The sequence below is a fragment of the Topomyia yanbarensis genome, chromosome 2 (genome assembly GCF_030247195.1).
Source record: "Topomyia yanbarensis strain Yona2022 chromosome 2, ASM3024719v1, whole genome shotgun sequence".
In the NCBI taxonomy this organism is placed as follows: Eukaryota; Metazoa; Arthropoda; class Insecta; order Diptera; family Culicidae; genus Topomyia; species Topomyia yanbarensis.
In genome coordinates, this window is record NC_080671.1 from 331,166,506 (window position 1) to 331,186,127 (window position 19,622).

General features: G+C 44.9%; 2 protein-coding genes across 3 annotated transcripts in view; one reads left to right on the top strand and one right to left on the bottom strand.

Annotated features, from left to right (window-relative positions):
• The window catches only part of LOC131683919 (proline dehydrogenase 1, mitochondrial), a 78,909-nt gene extending 75,153 nt beyond the window's left edge, over positions 1-3,756 (top strand). For both annotated transcript variants that reach the window (XM_058966330.1, XM_058966329.1), the window contains exon 11: positions 1,845-3,756. In XM_058966330.1, the coding sequence (XP_058822313.1) occupies positions 1,845-2,050 (206 nt within the window). In that variant the 3' untranslated portion in view covers positions 2,051-3,756. The remainder of the gene's footprint in view (positions 1-1,844) is intronic.
• A 9,429-nt stretch (positions 3,757-13,185) lies between these two features.
• LOC131680591 (uncharacterized) lies at positions 13,186-17,028 on the bottom strand. The gene is made up of 4 exons (XM_058961305.1): positions 15,972-17,028; positions 15,169-15,378; positions 13,481-15,108; positions 13,186-13,434 (listed from the first exon to the last, which is right to left on the bottom strand). The coding sequence occupies exons 1-4, from the start codon at positions 17,026-17,028 to the stop codon at positions 13,186-13,188; spliced, it is 3,144 nt and encodes a 1,047-aa protein (XP_058817288.1).
• Between the last annotated feature and the right edge of the window lie 2,594 nt (positions 17,029-19,622).

A 19,622-nucleotide genomic window follows, 5' to 3' on the forward strand; every position in this document is an offset into this window, starting at 1 on the left:
TCAACGTTCTCGGTATCGCTGTTCGGCCGAAGCGCCTCAAAGGAGCGGTCTTTGTTGAAGGCTTTCATCTTCCACTTTCGTTCGCCGGTCATCCTTCAAACAAATCACGGTCCAGCTAGTGATCGCCTGCCGATCTCAAATCGAATAATTCCGTGGAATGGTTCGACGTTTCATCCATTTCGTTTCCGACATTCCTGCTGCCTTCCGCCATTCTCTCCATTTATTATGCTATATAGACTCTCTGTGTACTTGAGCCATTTAGCTCTGAACCCCACTCGAATATTATCGAGCGGTGAGTTACCGCAAGCCATTCAATTATGTTTTCTGTGAGCCGTTTTCGCGATCTATGTAGCTTTCGTCTTAGTGAACTATTAAGCTCCTGATACCATGAGCCATTTAGTTGGCTGTAATAGTTGCTTTCGTGGCTCCCAACGTGACTGTAGCCTCTCGAGTCTTGAGCATTGCAAGAATCCAATCCCCTGCCGATGTTTCCATTCCCCTTTTTCTAAGGCCATGTGAATTGATAAATAGTTTGTATTATCAAAAGCACCCTCGACATTCAGAAAATCGCAGATTGCTATTTCCTTATAATCGAGGGGTTTGTTGATGTCAAAGTAATAGGTCTATAGGTCTTCGTGAGCAAACGAAAAGCCCGTAATTTCCCCATGCTCATGGTCCAAATTCATCCCCACTGTATGGTGTTTTGGCTGTCTTTTAAACGGGTTCAACCCAGGAAAACACCATCACCATGGTCCGGACTTTTGTACAGGCTCTGGTGCTTCCGGAAGTACCGGAATCGGTTTGGATATGCTTCGTCACCCCTTTGCCCGGAGTGTGTGAACGTACAAGATACAGCGGAACATGTGGTCTTCGAATGCTCTAGGTTCGAAGAAGTTTGAAGGGGTATGTCCTGATGTGACCGTCGACAAAATCGCCGAAGAGATGTGCCACGACAAGCATATCTGGGATGCAGTCAACAGAGTAGTTACGAGTACATACTCTCCGAGCTGCAGAGAAAGCGACACCAGCTAGGGAGCCGTCGTGAAACCACAAATCGGGTCTCGGGAGAAATTCTACCGCTGGGAACTCTGCCGGTGTAGATTAGGTCAACCGCCGGGAACCAGTTGAGTAGTGCGCGACGTAGCACAAGGTCGTTGGGCGCAGCGAACCGGACGTCAGGCTTCACCGGAATCGCCGGACCGATCTCGATACCCTACCGAGTAGCTCGTGAGTATGCTAGATTCACCGGGGATTAGGGCGAGTATATCACGTCGACTAGCTACCAGTGGGTCGTTGGGTACCAGTAAACTGGAAGCTTCGCTTCACACGGAATTGCTGGACAGATCTCAGCTCCTACTGGATAGCCCGTTGAGTAAGCTAGGTTCACCACCGGGGATTAGATCGAGTAGATCGGGACAAAGCGGGGAGCTAAATGGCTCACGAAAACTATCAGCGGTATAGGGACAAATCTATCGACGGGGAATTTACATTAGGGTAGATTCGCCTTCGTGGACTATCCGACTATATCGTGACAAAGAGCTAATTCTTGTCGCCATACAGAGAAATGCTCTCAACTGAAGATGATAAATCGAGGAACTTTTTTCCAATCATCAGCAAGTGTGTACGAATGGTGAGAATGGGACTATAACATACTATTCCTTCTTTTGTGACCCTGCGACCTGGCTCTACCTCTACTCAGACTACGCTGTGTGCTTATGACAATCAAATTCAACCATAATAATCTGCACGATACGGATAACATAATTTTTTTAAATGTTGATGTATTTGAATGGAAAAATATTTTTAAGTAGCAGTCACAATAATTAAAATATTTATTTTTGCAGGTCAAGCTGGATACTCCGCCTACAAGTATATCCCGTACGGGCCGGTCAATGAAGTTTTGCCGTATCTGTCGCGACGAGCCCAAGAAAACAAAGGTGTGTTGCAAAAGATCAAAAAAGAAAAACGTCTGCTGCTGAGTGAGATCATGAAGCGACTGGCCAAAGGCCAATTGTTCTACAAACCGCAGGGAAAATACGTACCGATCTAAGCTGTTTGAGCAGGATCTGTAAGTTCTTATGGCTGATGCATATGTTTTTAAGAATTGATATCTCTACCATGATCAGAGTAGTTGAAGGCGTAAAAAATGTGCACCCTAAGTGAAAACAATAACCGTACTAGATTGTGTAACCAGATCAAAAACACAAATTTTAATAGATCTTTGAAAGGGCTCATTTACCCCCCAATTTCCAGGTGATTTTAAATTGTTTGTCTTAGCTTTGATAATAGTTAAATATTACGTCCGATTGAAAAACACGCTATATAAAGACATACACTCATCCAGGTGCACTAACTTGCGCATACTTTTTGAGCAACTATCAAACGGAGTATGTGTTGTGATTGTACTGCTAAATATTTACCCACGTGAGAGCACCAGCAGCAAGTTGAGACTCGGAAAGTGTGTTTGATCGAAACCTCGCAAAAGAAGGTTAAATGAAATAAAAGAACAAAACAAGAGTGATGTTTCGATCCCTTTGCTATCGAACACCTGCTGCCATGCGAAAAGAACAGTTTCTCGAAATTAATAGTATTGGTAACAGTGATGATATTATTTTCTGAAACCAAACAAGCGCACCCTCTATACATACCCTTGTTTTTATCGAGAAAAAATCGATTTATTTGTGATTGTAATTTTAATAGCTTGTACGAGTTAAAGCGAGTAATTAATAATACAATTTTTATTTATCTTGTCTAAATTTAGGCATCTAAGTTTGCGTCGCCAACGTGGTATTATTATTCCTTTTGTTATTAAAACCTCCCTTAAATAAGAGATCAGTTCTCATACTCGAATTAGTATGCAAACCAAAAAACCACTACTATACTACACAGTAGGAAGTAAAGAAACTGCCTCAGGACGACTATTAGTAGAGGATTGTAAGGTTCGAAATCATCATCGCAAATCATGCAAAATGTGCTATATCCTTATCCCAGCTAAAATAATACGATCTGAATGTTGCATTATTACAAACCAAACTAATACAGAAACCTGAGTTTCACTGAATTCCTGTATGTGTGCTACCAAAAATAAATCAAATTCTTAATGTTGATTCAATTTCCTAGACTGACGCGAAAAAATGGCGAAGTTAAATTGCTCGTCCCGAAGCATACCGTAACAATTATGTAGTGGCTGTTCGGAAAACTTTCCAGTTTTACCATTTCTACAAAGCAACAACAAAAACAAAGAACGCACTCAACACGATACTATTCAAATATTGACAATAATTGAACAAAAAGTTGAAAGGACACTATTATAACTGGAACAAGTTAAACGTGAACGGAAATCAACTTATGACTAAAATCATATAAATGTAAAATGTACGTTGTAAGTTTCTGATCAGGCGTTAGAGTTAGAATAAAATAAAAGCAAAAAACACTACAGCTTGCCCCTTATTGTTCGACAAGTAGCAACGCGTTCGTACATACATATTACTAGTACTGAACAGTCTTGAACTAAGGAAGTTACGGCGTGAAGCTTGAAAACTCAAATATACAAACGAATTAGAATCAATTAAAATATGAATACATACATACAAACTACTGTAGTAGTCAGAATGCAACATATGGAGGCGACGATGGTCGATCAAGAAAGCTAAGCAGCAGTACAGATGACCTGGGAGTAGGGTTGCTAGAGGAAGTGTTTTACCCGTAAGTTGTGTAAAAATATTTAAATCACAATAAAACCGATGAAAGTGAAAACGCACCTGGTATTGGTACTGTTGATGATAATATTTAAGTCCACCTGCCGATCGTAGTCATAACCGCTAGCAATCACTGTACCCTTCTACGATCTAACAAGAATCATAGCTAAGCAAAAATAAAACAACTTCCTATCGAACTATAGCAATATGCACCAGAAACCAGTGGCAATCAGCTTTAAGCCAAATTTACACCTTTCGATCCGATTCAGTGGCGGTTTAGTACCGTGCACGGACACCAATTTTCTTCCATACACATTACACATGCAATGCGAGCTTTTACGCTTGTCCGGCACTGTGTGAATGTTCGCATTTAAAATATATTATGAATATTGGTGCCCGTGCACGGTGCTGAATCTGTTACTGAATCGGGTCGAATAGGTGTAAATACTGCTTTATTCTGCATTACAAATTGATTAAATATGGAGAAACAACACGGTTTCAAGTTTTTGCCAATTGCCTGCTTTGTAAGCATTCAAGTCCTGTAGTCTCTGAGATATCTATTAGCGTCCATCAAATCCCGTTTTGGCTGGTCCGTTCGAACACCGTAAACCGTAAATACCTCGTCCGTTATTCTGTTAGGTGCGACCAAGGGTGATCGCACGTCGCGTCCACTGGCAGCAGTAGAAGGAATCGCCATCTTGCACACAACATCGTCAAGTAAACCCTACGTCGTAAGTAGTGTTTTATTGCAATTTCCTTGCACAGATGGTTCTTATAAACAGTGTTATCCTATCGTCAGATTTTGCCATGACGGACACCCACCATGTTCCAGTGATTGTACGGAGAAAGTAGAGCCTTTCTGTTTCAGATACCTAATGTGACATTTCCTGATAACTTTCGAGTCGAACCATACCCGTTGATATTTGAATGTTAAAACCTGAGCAACAGTTTGACCCAATTGAAGCTGTAGTAGCGCTGGTTCACCCTTTCTGTAAAATACGACTAGCTCAGTTTTCTCCGTGCAGAGTTCGATACCCATCACACCATCAACTGCGAACTGCTTTAGCGCGAATGAGCCCATGTAGCTAAATCGCCATGCGAAAAATTCATGTGTTTTTCAGACAAGTTTAGCAAAAAGTTTAAAATCGATGAAAGGCCATGCTGTTGCAGCTTCTCAGAAAGAATGGAAACTGAATCAAAAGCCCCCCCCCCCCCCCCTTATAATGGAAGAAAACTGATGCCATCTGCTCTTTTCTAGCATAGGCCATTTGAATTTCTGTTGAGAGCAACGCAAGACTATCGTTCGTCCATTTGCCTTTGCAGAAGCCAAATTGTGTATCTGACAGTAAACCATTTGCTTCGATCCAATCGTCGAGGCGAAACAAGATTAATTTCTCGAACAACTTCCCGATATTGGTCAGCATTGCAATACGAGTTGTGGTCGATACGAGTTGTGGTCGGATGCTGATTTTCCTGCTTTTTTATGACGATGACCTTCACTTGCCTCCAGTCTGTTAACCTCAAAAAAATTATTAGATAAATTCAACAAGCGTCTCTCGGCAGAGTCTTGCAGATTCTTCAACAATTCTTCAATTTGATCCTGTCTGACCCTGGGGCTTTATTGTCACATGACAAGAGAGCAAGTGAAAACTCCACCATCGAAAACGGCATTTCGTTCGCGTTATCGTGAGGGGACGCGGCGCGGTAGATCTTCTGTGCCGGGGCGGGATCCGGACAAACCTTCTTGGTGAAATCGAATATCCGACGGTTTGAATATTCCAGACTTTCGTTTGGGCTGTTTCGGTTTCGCATACGTCGCGCCGTGCCCCAAAGAATGTTTATCGATGCTTCTCTCGTTAATTCGTCAACGAACTGGCGCCAGTAACTACGTTTCTAGGTTTTCATCAAGCTTTTCATTTGAGTTTCTAACGTCGCATACTGTCGATAGCTGGGTCTTGTACGTGGCGGCTTTCTCCGCGTGCAAGTCTGAGCACTCTTTGTTACACCAAATACAAATTTACATATTTGTATTTGGTTCCACCATGGGTTGAGAGACCGTCCGCGAGAGTCTGAGCTTGAATCGCGGTACCGAGAAGCAAGGAATCCGTATTCTTCCTGGGGACAATGTGAGTCCCCTCGGTGCGGGGAGAAGTTCCGCAATATCGCGAACCCGTTGGTGACCAACTGAGGCTCTAAGAGGAATGTAGGTTGATTCAGTGCAACGTAATCGTTAGTAGTAGATAAAAGGAGAGGTAGGTTCACTTGCTTGATCACGGAAACCGTACATCGCGAGGCCGCTCATAGCCTGACGACTGAAGTATATTCGATGGCCATAAATCGTTTCGTGTGGCGCAGAGGCAAACTGCCAGAGTTTTTTATTCGGAACACAATACGAATTTGCAAGCAGCCTGCAAAGAGGCCGTCAGACAAATCGGAGTTGATGCAGCAGAAGTGCTTCAATCTTCCTAGCCGTCCACACATGGGGCAGTAGGGCTTGGGAGAGAATGGTACGTTCTCTCAAAATAACGTTCACCGTGATCAAGCGATGAACGACGAAGTACTGCTGGCTGTACTCGCAAAAGCTGAGAATACGATCAATTCGCGCTCCCTTATGTACAGATCGTTAGTGCCAGAAGAGGAAGAAGCACTGACGCCGAGTAATTTCATTCATGGCGTCCGTGCAGTATCCTTAGAACATGTCGTGTCGTGACTTTGTACGACCATTTTAGGCGGACTTAATTGTAAGCTTGTAGGCTGTGGACTCGGTAGATTTCTGAATGTTTTCCGTCAATGGGTCAGCGATCACACAGAATCATTTCCGATAGAGAGTGGTGATTTGGTGTACATCACAGACCAAACAATATGGAAGAGCTGGGTTCGTGATATCGTTTTCGAAGTCTGTAGTGGACCAGACAAGCGCTGGTGAATACGTCGAGAGGTAGATTTAGACGGCCAGCTACGAAGCTGGCGGTTTTTTATTTCGCCAAAATGCAGTAGTATGACCAAAATTGTATTTGTAAATTTTAAGTGGCCCGATTGATTCAATAAGCTTGAATAAGTGGAAGAATTTGTGTTTCGACTTCATCTCGTCAGTATGCGGCACCAACTTAGTTCAAAAGAGTGACTAATAAATCCAAAAATGAAACATCACTTGCAGGACCGTAGCGCGTTTTTTTGGGGTTCTTAGTCTCTGTTTTGCGCTTTCAATTATAAACATATCGAACACTAATTTAGTGTCTATATGAAAATTGAACACTTTTTGTGTTTCCAATATAGAGATCATTCGTCTCTTTTTCGGCTTAGAAACATTTCTTTTTTAAAAAATATCTAAACCTCAAACAGGGTTTGGGGAACGATCTCAGGTGAGTTGCGTATAAGACAATTAATTGATCAACTACGCTATGCCCACCCACTTATATTGACTTCTTTTATGACTTATCTTCATCATTTCATATAGCAAATCAAGATTTCGATCGCTTTCTTAGGGGCGGCGTTCTTGGCGGTGGTCAACCCGTGTTGGACTGCCGTTCAATTCATGTAAATTTCTGCCGCAAATCTTGAAGCGTATATTCGTGAAATCAGTTGACTCTAGGTGTTTGGTACTTTTATGATCTATTGCTGATTGCTTTTACACCTTTTTCGTACTAGTTGCCATTAAAAATTGGTAGCATCCAGTCATACATCGAATGAAGGTAGGTGACAACATTTATGTTAAACTTCTGACTTATCTTTCAATTCTCTTATATCTTCCGTCATTTCTGTCTCTATAAAAATGCTTGACATTTTCATTTTACGCTGGGTCGAACAAGATTCGTCATCAAAGACCATCAAAATCATACACATTAAACTCGATCACAGCGTCCGATTCTTTCGGATCAAACATAATCCGCTTACTATTCTAAGGATTTCGAAAAAACTGAATATTCACCGCTGACAACTTCGCCCAGGTATGCTCAGAATTGTGATGTTTATGTTTATGTTTATGTTTATTACCTTCACCAACAAGCCCCTTGGCCCCAATGGTGGTTGCTTAAACTAATTACATTTTAAAATTGACAACATTTTCGCTTTTATAGCATTCCGCGTCCGGTTGAAGTCGAAGGCCGTCGCCACACTGTTAAAAATTCGTTGGAGTCCGGTTACAGCGCTCTGGCAACCATAGTTGGTTCTCCTGAACGGAACTCGCAGAAGGGAGTTATTACGTAGAGCTCGAACGCGGGCTTGAAGATCCAGACGTCCGAGGATTGTAGGGCAATCCACTCTGGCAGAGAGTAAGTCCGAGACGAACAGGGCTCGAGAGCAGTCCCTCCGAATGCTGAGTGTATCGAGGTGTATAAGCTGGCAACGGTTTTCATAGCTCGGCAGCTGAAATCTGTTTCGCCATGGGAGATGACGAAGGGCGAAGCGTATGAACCTGCGTTGGACAGCCTCGATTCTGTCAATCCCGTTCTGGTAGTACGGATTCCAAACAGCTGAACAATATTCTAACATTGAGCGGACCAACGCGCAGTAAAGCGATTTAAGACAATATACGTCCCTGAAGTTTTTCGCTATTCGGAAGATGAACCCAAGCTGTCGTGATGCCTTATCCACGATGTATGACGTATGTGGTTTGAATGTTAATGCCGAATCCATGATGACTCCGAGATCTTTGATGTGAGAGTGTCTTGGAATGCTCGAGCCGAAGAAATGGTAGTTAAACTGAGTCGGTTGGCGTTTCCGCGTGAACGTAACGATTGAGCATTTGCTCGGGTTTAAAACCATTCTGTTTTGATCACACTACGTGCTAAAGCTGTCCAGATCCCTCTGAAGAAGCTCGGCATCGGTTTTATCCCGTATTTGTTGAAAAATTTTCATGTCGTCGGCGAAAGAAAGACGGGGTCCTTGTAATGTGAAATTGACGTCATTAAAGTAGAGGAGGAATATTACTGAACCGAGATGGCTTCCTTGTGGTATGCCGGATGTAGCGAAGAATGGTGCAGATAGACAGTCCTTAATGCTGATTTGGAGTTGCCTTCCATCGAGGTAGGAACGAAACCAGCGCAGAAGTTGTCCATGAATTCCGAGTTTGTCCAGCTTCGCTATTGCGATATCATGGTTGATTTTGTCGAAGGCCGCAGATAGATCCATATAAATAGCATCGGTTTGCAATCCGTCAGCGAATCCATCCATTACATATGTTGTGAACGAGAGCAGGTTTGTCGTTGTCGATCGTTTAGGCATGAAACCGTGTTGGTCATCTGCAATGTAGTGTTTGCAGTGAAAGAAAATAGGATCTAACACAACCAGCTCGAACAGTTTTGATACAGCACTTAAACACGAGATTCCCCGATAATTGTCAATGTTCGATTTGTTTCCTTTTTTATGAACTGGAAACATGTGCGCTGCTTTCCAGCAGGAAGGGAATGTACCAGTAGTGAGTGATAGCTCGAAGACTCGCCGAAGTGGTTCAAGAAGCCCGCTGATGCACTTTTTGACAAAAATCGAGGGAACACCATCTGGACCTGGGGAACAAGATGCTTTCAGTTTGGCATTTGCTGCAAGAATGGCAGCATTATCGACACAAATTCGGTTGATGGTTCGTCCTAGAGAAGGAGTTAAATTAGCGGCGGCAGCGACTTGTTGTGGTGGCAAGCGCTCGTTGGAAAAAACGCTTGAAAATTTGTCGGAGAACAGTTGGCAAATTTCCTTAGTGTCGATGCCTAAAACTCCATTAAACGACATACAAGATGGCAAACCGGATTCCTTTCGCTGCTCGTTAACATACTTCCAGAACGACTTGGGCTTGGATTTCAGTTGACGCTCGACGTTTCGCTGGTGTCTAAAAAAGGCGCGTCTGCTTTGTTGTTTGTATTCGTTGTTGAGTTGAAAGTAGTGATTTCGTAATGCAAGTGTCTTATGCTTCGAGAATTTTTTAAATGCAGCTCGTTTGGCAGATTTTAAACGTCTTAGGACGGTTGATTGCCAGGGAGGGTGTTCATCGGTACTAATTGTTCGTTTTGGTACATGGCAGTCGATAAGGTAGTTAAGAATACTAGAAAACGTCATCGCTGCTTCGTTCGCGTCGTCATTGTTAATATTTTCGTCCCAGTTTATATCCAACAGCGTGCTAACGATGCTGTCGTAGTCAGCGTTTTTAAAATCGTAGACGATAGAGCTTGAGACGTCTTCAAAATTCACTCCTAAGTTACCAGCGAATACAAGATGTAGTGGGGGATGATGACGCACCTGCTTGACTAAAGGAGTCGGTGCAGTGCAGCAGTACGGAGCGCAGTCCCGGGCACTTACAAAGCAGAGGTCCAATGTACGTCCATTCTCGTTGGTGACATTATTAATTTGCCGAAGAGTTGCGCTGCTGTAGTTGTCCAAAATACAACTGGCATTGTTAATAAGCGCAGATTTTTCGATATCCAATCGTAGAAAACCATTACTTGCTTGGCACCACGTCAAGCCAGGTAAGTTGAAGTCGCCCAGTATAACGATATCATCAGACGGGGCGGCGATCGAGGCGATAAAAGAAACGGTGGAAAGATGTACATCGATCAGGCTGGAATCACGAATTCTGTCAGGTGGAAAATACACAACACACAGGAACAGATTGCGATCGGCAAGTTTCACTGATATCCACACTTGCTCGGAGCTCGCCCACCGGTCATCGTTGATCACTCGGGCTTTTATACCACGCCGAACGGCGATAAGCACACCACCGCCTGATGTCTTGTGGCTGTTGAGGGCATTACGGTCACAGCGGTAGACATCGAATGTTGAACCAAAGACCTGGCGAGACAGAGTACGGTTGTCGAGCCACGTCTCGGTCAAGGCGATAACGTCGTAACAGCAACCCGTGGTCGCGAGCAAATAGCTGTCCGTTGATGAATTTAGGCCACCAACATTCTGGTAGTAAACCTCGATGTTGTTGGAGGACGGATCAGGTACAGCAGAGAGCGAAGCCATGTTGCCGTGTAGGAAGATCCTTTCGTCAATCTCACGAACAGTATCGGAACGGTTCACGGTCGCCTGGTCGACTGTGGTGAGGGATTCGAGGCATCCCGAATCAACTGCGTCGCGCCCCAAAATACGACTATCGTCGTCGTCGAGAGAAATGGTTGGCATCTGATAACAAGATGTCGGAGCAAAAGGCAAAAAACTGGAAGCGAAGAATACATCAGCGCTTGAAGTGTTCGGAACAGATGTATACTTGCCATTTGCGGCAGGTTGGAAGACCCTTTCACCCATCCCACACACAGGACCGGGACAACTGATGATCGCTGGCTGCAAGTGCTCGACTGTGGCGGGGGGATCGAGGGCTTCCATAGTGCCAACTGCGGTGCGTCCCAGTATGCGTTGGAACCCGATGGCGGAATGCGGAGAGCAGGAACGGGGTGGTAGCAGCTTGCGGCGAGATTCGTACTATGAGCTAGAAGCGTGAATCGGTTCAACCGTTGTATCGTTACAATTTTTATTATACTTGCCGAGAAAGGCAGCTTGGAAAACCCTTTCCCCACCCACACATGCAGGACCGGGACGACTGATGAACGCTGGCGGCAAGGGCTCGACTGTAGCGGGGGGATCAAGGGCTTCCATAGTACCAACTGCGTTGCATCCCAGTATGCGATCGGCATCGATACTCCTTCACAAGGGCGGTGTGGCTTGGTATAGTGGCATGGCCAATCGTTGCGGAGTCCTCTGCAGGACCATTGATGGGCCGGGTTGCATTAGAGAGGTACATGCTTCTTCTGGAGGCGGTGGAAAATCAGTCGCCGGACTCCAAATGTTCTGGGTACGGCTGTCTTCAAATTCCCTGAACAGTATGCCTTGCGGCCATGTGTCAGGATTAAGAGCTGCATCACGATACTTTGGGTGAACTCCAACTTTGAAGGATATGAAGTTCAAAGTACTGACGTCTATGCCTGTTTTAACAAGCGGAATAACCTTTATCTCCTCGTTACAATTTAGTCCTTCTTTAGACATTTTTTCGACAGTCTCTTTGCTAACGCTAGGATGAAAGCGCGAAAGATACATCCAGAGCAACGGCGCGGGAGGTGGAACCGTAAAAATGTAATATTCTGTCTACGACAAGCAAATCGCAACGTGGCGACAAGCTTTCTGAAAAAGACTAGTGTGTATACATAGCTGCTCACAAACTTGAGATCGACGGCGTGGTCAACGATACGAATAGGTCATGCGTAGGGCTACTGAAGCACGAAGTTGGCTGTTGTAGGGACCACTCACTTCAGTGAGCGATGATTTTGAAGGACAATCGCGCTGGATGGGACTAAATGATATATCTCTTCAAACTTGTATCGGATGACGTCCAGCGGGACTGCTTTGCGTTTAATTACGTCTTCTTCGACATGGATCGTCTATCTGTTCGGCTGTTTGCACTGCGCGTCATGCATTGCAGCATTGCACTGAATACAATTACACTCGGTGTGACACTTGGGCAAAGTATCACAAGGATGACTCTTGCATTAGGTATGCAGAAAAGTTGGTGTTCCGACTGGAGGAACGTTAGTGGAACGTGGAGGGCTGAGTCGCGTTAAAAAATTCTCTGGGTTTCTTCGCGGACTTCAGCTGTGTTTCTCTTTCCATCCGGGTGGACTGTACGGTTGAGAGCAATCGCAATGGCCACTTGAGGATCGTTCCGGCGATGCTCGAACGAATGACGCTGACTGGTGGCGTATAAAAACTAAATGAAAAACCTTGTTTCGATGACACTAAATTTACTCTTTTATTAGGTTGTTGCTGCTTCGTGGTTGAAATTGAAACTGATGATGTTGCTGCTTTGCAGCGCAAATTTATATGCTAGCAGGAAGGAAATAAGTCACATCATTATTAATACATCAATACACTAATACAGCTACGCTGATGCACGAACAGTGCAGTGCGACACCGCTCAATTATCGTTGCGCAAAGGGGAAACAGTATATGCTGTGACGGATGGAACATATTCCCGCCGGTTGGACCTACGTGACAACAGATTCGTTGTCGGATGGCGATGCGATGGAGATGTCTTCGATGGGAAGAACGGAAAGCTTGTTGACCGAACGGCGGAAAGTAGAACCATCGACAAAAATATCCACTACTCGAACCAGGCCTTCAGCATCAGGGTGGACAGCGGTGATATGTCCCAGCTTCCAGTTCAAATGTGGCTGTGTCTTGTCGTGGAGAAGAACAACCATTCCGGGGCGTAAATTCGGCATCATTCTTAGATTCTTTTTCCGTGGCTGCAACGTGTTGGGATAATCCCGTCTCCAAGCACGCCAAAAGTGCTCACGCATGAGCTGCAAATGCTGCCATCGACTCAAACGGTTGGCTTTGATGTCTTCCAGAGACGGCTCGGCTGGTGTGATGAGCGGACGACCTATCAGGTAATGTGCTGGTGTAATCACTTGTGGATCAGCTGGATCGGTGGAGATGCTGAATAGAGGGCGAGAATTCAACACAGCTTCTATTTCTATGAGAATGGTTACCAGTTCTTCAAACGTTAACCGCGCGTTGCCGACGACTTCACTGCCGCTTCCCACAGTCCGCCAAATTCAGGGGCGTCAGGAGGGATGAAATGCCACTCGATTTCACGTGCTGCGCAAAACTGTTGAACTTGATCGAGCTTCTGTTGATCTCGAAAAAGATGATGCAGCTGGTTCAACTCGTGGTTCGCTCCCTTAAAGTTGGTTGCATTATCAATGCAACTGCTGTACCAATCTTCTACGACTGATGAAGCGTCTAAGTGATGCTAGGAACGCATCCGTCGTCAGATCAGAAACCGCTTCGAGGTGTACGGCCTTGGTGGTCATGCAGACATACACTGCTACATACGCCTTGACGAGTTTGGGACGATAGGTTCCTTGCTTTACCAACAAAGGACCAGCGTAGTCCACACCAGTCACTGCGAATGGTGGAGATGGCACGATTCGTGATTGCGGAAGATTTCCCATCAGCTGCGTTGTGGCTCCCGGTCTCACACGAAAGCATTTTACGCATTTGCGAGTAATCTGCCTCACAGTAGAACGAGCTTTGAGCGGCCAGTACCTTTGAGCGGCCAGTCGAATTGCGTTGATGAGCGCTGATTGGCCCTGATGAAGCAGCTCGATGTGCATCGTCCTGATTAGCATCGTCGTGATGGGATCCTTGTCCGGCAATATGACTGGATGCTTTGATGCATATGGCAACTTGGAGTGAATGAGTCGGCCTCCGACTCGGAGCAAGCCATCTTGGATGAATGGACGAAGATTTCCGACTCGCTTGCAATTTTTATTGGACTGAAGGCGTTCAATTTCGTCTGCCAATTGAATGTGCTGGGAAATCTTGATGAGCACCTCCGTCGAGCGGTGCAATTCTCGGATGGTCAAATAAGGAGTGAGAACACGATCGAGGAAATGCTTCTGCTGGCAGTTGTTGACGAACCTCAAAACATATGCCATGATGCGTTGTACCTTGCGAAAGTTGCTGAATTTAGTTACAAACGGAAAGAGTTCGACCTTCACAGCTGGCGTAGCGATGACCAATTTCATTTCTGGAAGCAGCTGATCAGGAACTTCTTCTGGATCTTCTAAATCGTAGTAGGTTGATCTGAGTAACACGGGGCCGTTCCACCATAGTTCGTTGTTGAGTAATTGTTCCGGTAGCTGACCTCGCGATACCACGTCAGCTGGATTGCTTCCCGAACGAACGTAACACCACTTGAAGTTTCCGGTGGTTCTCTGGATCTCTGCCACGCGATTTCGCACAAAAACTTGCAGACGATCGGTAGGCTTCTTCAGCCAGGCCAGGACGATTGTGCTGTCGGACCAGAGCACAATTTCTCGGAACGTCATCTGTATGGCTTGTAGTACCTTTTCCAGCAGGCTAGTTAGCAGTAGAGCAGCACACAATTCCTTCTTCGGGGTGGTTACTTCATGCAGTGGTGCAACCTTTGATTTGCTGCTGAGTAGTTTCAATTGTGCCGAACCATCGGCGGAAATACTGCGCACGTAAATGCAGGCACCATACGCAACGGCAGAAGCATCAGCAAACCCATGAAGTTCGTAGGCCACGGCATTCGGAAAAGTCACACATCGTGGCACCTGCATGAAATTTAGATGAGGCAGAGATTCTTGCAACAGTCGCCATTGTTGTTGGAATTGTTCATCCAGGATGTCATCCCATCCTGCGTTGGTCTTCCATAGCTGCTGCATCAGAATCTTGGCGACCACGATCACCGGTGAGAACAATCCCAATGGATCAAAAAACCTTGCAATCTCGGAGTAGATGATCCGTTTGGTCGCTGGTTGAGCCGACGTTGACAATTGTTGATTTTGATGAGTGATGAAAAGCTGATCGTTATTCGGATCCCACAGTAAGCCAAGAACCCTTATTGCTTCGTTGGCACCATATTCCTGTAAGGTGAACTGCTTTTCACGTTTTTCGACTGGAATACACTGCATAAACTCATCCTAGTTGGAGCACCATTTGTGCACGGGGAAACAACCTCGGGCGAGCATCTGATTTAATTGGCGATGGCATTCAATGGCTTCCTCGATGGTATCCGCGCCAGATAACACGTCGTCGATGTAACAATCCTCCTTTACGATACGAGCACCAATGGGAAAGTCTGCTGACTCATCTTCGGCGAGCTGGAGCAAACATCGGGTGGCTTGATATGAAGCGGATGCTGTATCGTACGTAACCGTATCCAATTCTAAAATACGTAGCGGTTGAGTTGGCTGCAGAACTTAAAAAAATTGACATCACTACTTGAACTTGAAAGAAAACGAAATTCAATTCATCCCCGCTGTGATGAATGAAATTTTTGGTTCGTTTCTATCGTCATTCATTCTCCCGACGCAGCGCTTTCAGGTACGGACATGTTCGGTTTCAGAAGCAAAGTGAATTTTATTTCTATGCTAGCTCTGAGAGGGATTATTGATCAAAAGTGCACCAGATATAAATTACGCAGTTCACTTATGCTCGAAAATGTAGAAGATGCTAACTTCTGCCTTCAACCTGTCGACATAATAACAAATGAATGCTTTGGTTGGTGAATGAATTTATATTTCCTCTGCACTCAAGCATTCGATTCTGCATGAAATTTCAGTGAGTTTGAAAGTGAATCTGAATGTCGGTTTCGGTAAATACAAGCAGAAATGGGTAACTGATTTTGAAATTTCGTAGCACTGGTTGGCTGCTCTCTCCAAAATATTCTCTGGTAGCACGTGTCTTCCGGGGCCACAAGTATTTGACGATACATTTTTGTTATGTCCGCCGAAAAGACAACAGCATGCTTCCGGAAACTCAGCATGATGGAAAACAGATCCCTCTGAACAATGGGACCAACCTTGAGTACTTCGTTGAGCGATAGCTTTGGTGACGATGACTTGGCGCTTGCGTCGAACACCACACGACACTTGGTGCTGGAGCTATGTGGTCGAAGAACAGCGTGGTGTGGCATATAGTACATTGCCCGATTGGATTGATCATTGGACTCCTTCACTTCGTGACAATGTCCAAGAGCCTCGTACTCGCGAATGAAATCAACATACTGGGATCGAAGTTCGGCGTCACGCTGCAGCCGTTTTTCAAGCATCAGAAATCGTTTCAAAGTTTCACAACAATCATCAATCTGGTTAACATTTTCCTTCAGAGGTAGGCTAACGACAAATCGTCCATTTGGATTGCGATTGCAAGTGGAAAGGAAATGTGTTTCAAATGACTGCTCTTCTACAGACAGCGGCGTAACATCAGGAACTTCTTCAATGCTCCAAAACTGGCGCAGCAAGTCGAAGAACAGCTCAGCTCCGACTAGCATGTCGATCTTCTCAGGCTTATGGAACTCAGGATCGGCCAAATGAATTCCTTGAGGGATGTTCCATTCGGTGACGTCAATCTTGGCAGATGTAATTGTGCCCGTCACCTTTAGTGTAACCAAACATTCGATGCTGGCATGGAAATCTTCATAACGGGAACGGAATTTTACGAAAACCTTGTCTCGAGCAAGCGTTTTCAACGCGTTTATGCCGGTAATTGCAATATTGGCTCGTTTCTTCGGGAACCCAAGGATGTCTGCCATTTTCTCGGACACGAAATTTACCTGAGAACCGCTGTCGAGCAACACACGGCACTCATGTGGCTGATTATGTCGATCAATGGCGTGTACTATTGCAGTTAGTAGCAGCACTATCTTTGATGACTGTCCGTAGTTGCATGAACAGGCTGTCGAAACTGGTGGATCTTCTTTAGGAGTGGTGCTCGAATTCAAAACAGGAACTGGAGTCGCAGTTAGTCGATTCTGGTACCTGCTGGGTGGGTACCTTCGTACGTCCTTCCTGGCTGCACCCTTCGGCACTATCATCGTGGAGTATGGTGTGATGACGCTTCTGACACTTTCTACAGCTGTTGTTGGATGGACATCTGCTCGATCGATGGCCTTTGCGCAGGCAGTTGAAACATGCACCCGCCGCTCTTGTCACTCTTCTGGGATGCATTCAAGTTCTTCAAGGTAGCACACTCTTTTGGATTGGTGCCTTCGGTACTACTGTGACGAACTTCGATTTGGGGACTGGCGTCGGTGGAACTGGTGTAGAAGTCTCGCAGTTTTCCAAAATTTGGTATCTGGTTTTCAGGAAAGCGATGGTCGACTCATACTTAGGCAATTCACCTCGTTTAAGAGTTGATTCCCAAGCCTTGCGCGTCGCTTTGTCCAGTGCATTCGTAATGGTGTAAACAACCATGTGCTCCGAAATGCCGATGAGCTGCTGATTCAAATACCGGAGGCTTTCTACGTGACGTGTAGACTCATCTAAAAGGGCTCGCAAATCCTTATACGACTCACCTGACATCTTTTTGAGTTGGAGTAATCCTCTTATGTGTGACTCGACGATAACACGTTGATTTTCGTATCGCTCTGTCAGCACAGCCCATGCTTGCTGATACTTACCAGCGCTTATGATGTTTTCATCCAAAACTCCAGCCGCCGCACCCATAAGAGCCTTGTTCAGGTGGTACAATTTTATTGCATCGGTGTCTGCTGAGTTGGCCATTAGGTCCTGGAAAACCGCTTTGAATTTTGGCCAATTTGCATCTTTCCCATCGAAGGTAGGAATCGGTGCCTTCAATGGTTGCTGTTGAATTACAACTTGCGGTGCGGTGGGCGGCAGAATAGCATTTTTCATCTGGATTATTATTCCTTCAATTGCCGTGGAGAGGTAATCATGCAGATCTTCAAAAGCGTCGCAGGCTCTTTCCTGTTCTGCCACTTTTTCATCCGGAACGAGCGCCATTATGCGGTTTTCCAAGTCGAATGTAACCGCACCAATTTGCGGTGTACCTGGCTTCGCTGTCGGAAAAGTCCGGTCAGTTCCTTCGTGGTGGCAGCATCAGCTGCTATTTCCGAATCCTGAAAACTACGAAAAGATTCACTTTCACTTCGTGTGGGTGATGGTAACGGTGGAATCACACCTATGAGATTCCTTGTGAACACCTAAATTTTTCTTGTGAAAGGCCGTCAAATATAGCAGCTCGAGAAAGCTCTGACACAAAGCCGAAACTAGCCATCTTAAAAACATGGCATCAAACATGGAGTTACCAGCTCTTCCAAGAACACCAAAAATTACACGTGATAATTCAAATAGACCTTTAATTCTAGTTTGGCAAGCGACAGCTTCGATGTCTGGTGTCGAAGGGAGGTGAATTCGATTGAAAGAATAGCACTTGTTGATCGGCCAAAAGTACTCCTCCGTAAGAGTCTTCTCAATCCAGGCGAATAATTTTAAAACCGTGAAAGTTGCTGTCTATTTCTGAAGTAAGCCATGTTTCGCATAATGATAATACATCTCATTTTAAGCTATGAATGAGTTTGCTGGATAATGCTTCTACAATTCTACTGTAGTACAGTGATGACCTAGTTCGAAGAATTCAATAATGTTTTTCTGTGGGGAGAAAGCTACGTTTTTAAGAGGTCAGACATATTTGAAGTGGTTAAAATATGGTCCACAATATCAGAGAAATTTATTAAGCCAACCCTGGTTTCTTTCTCTAGCTGAGATGTCGAAATACTTGAGGGTTCCGATGTCCCAGGAAGTGCTGGGAGCTCCATTTTTGAGTTCAGGTTTCTGAGACCAGGAGCTACTTGCTTCGGTTTTGCATCAGTACTTTCTTGAATTGATATTTTTGAAGAACCTTGAAGGGGCACCTTCTGGCCTTTACAACGAAACATAGGAGATGAAATGTTCCTCCTTTTTCTGTTGCTTCTAGACGCAGCAGAAGATGTTCCCTCCTGGGGATCATCAGAGTCGCTACAAAAGATTGTTTAGAATATTCTTGATGAGATCGCTTACAGTTACAGTTTATTCTTGTGTTGTTTGTACGTGGGACATGTCGGGGAATCACGTAGATTTCCCCCATACCACTTCACAAAATCCCTTCCAGAGGAATCATCCACATGATTCCCACCGCATTTCCCATAACGAACCTTATTGCTACAATGGGAGACGGTGTGTCCCAGTTGCTTACAATTAGTACAGTTCATAATTCGCGGTACAAAAAGGCGATCAGGTAGACGAACCTAAAGTAGAGTTTATCAGGGCCAAATTTTCAATATTTCTGTCTCAGCCGATTATCACTCCGTCAGAACTCGAAAAATCTCCAATCATTTTTTGTCTTTGGCCCGGAATGGGCCGGTTTCGGAGAGTGGGTACAATTTCAGTCGAGGAGTCGATTTGATTTCGATATCCTTTTTCGCCATTTACCCAGTGCATGCCGGTATTACAGACAAAAACGGGGATCGTGATATTATGGTGGTACTTAACTTGTATAAGGATATCCAGACGGCTTACAAGAAACGAAACACTGTATCTTCAACGCTCAGCTGACCGAGTAACGGTAAACGCGTGCCCACAAAGAGGAAACCTCGACGAGGCGGAGACCGCGCAAGATAACCTTGAAAGC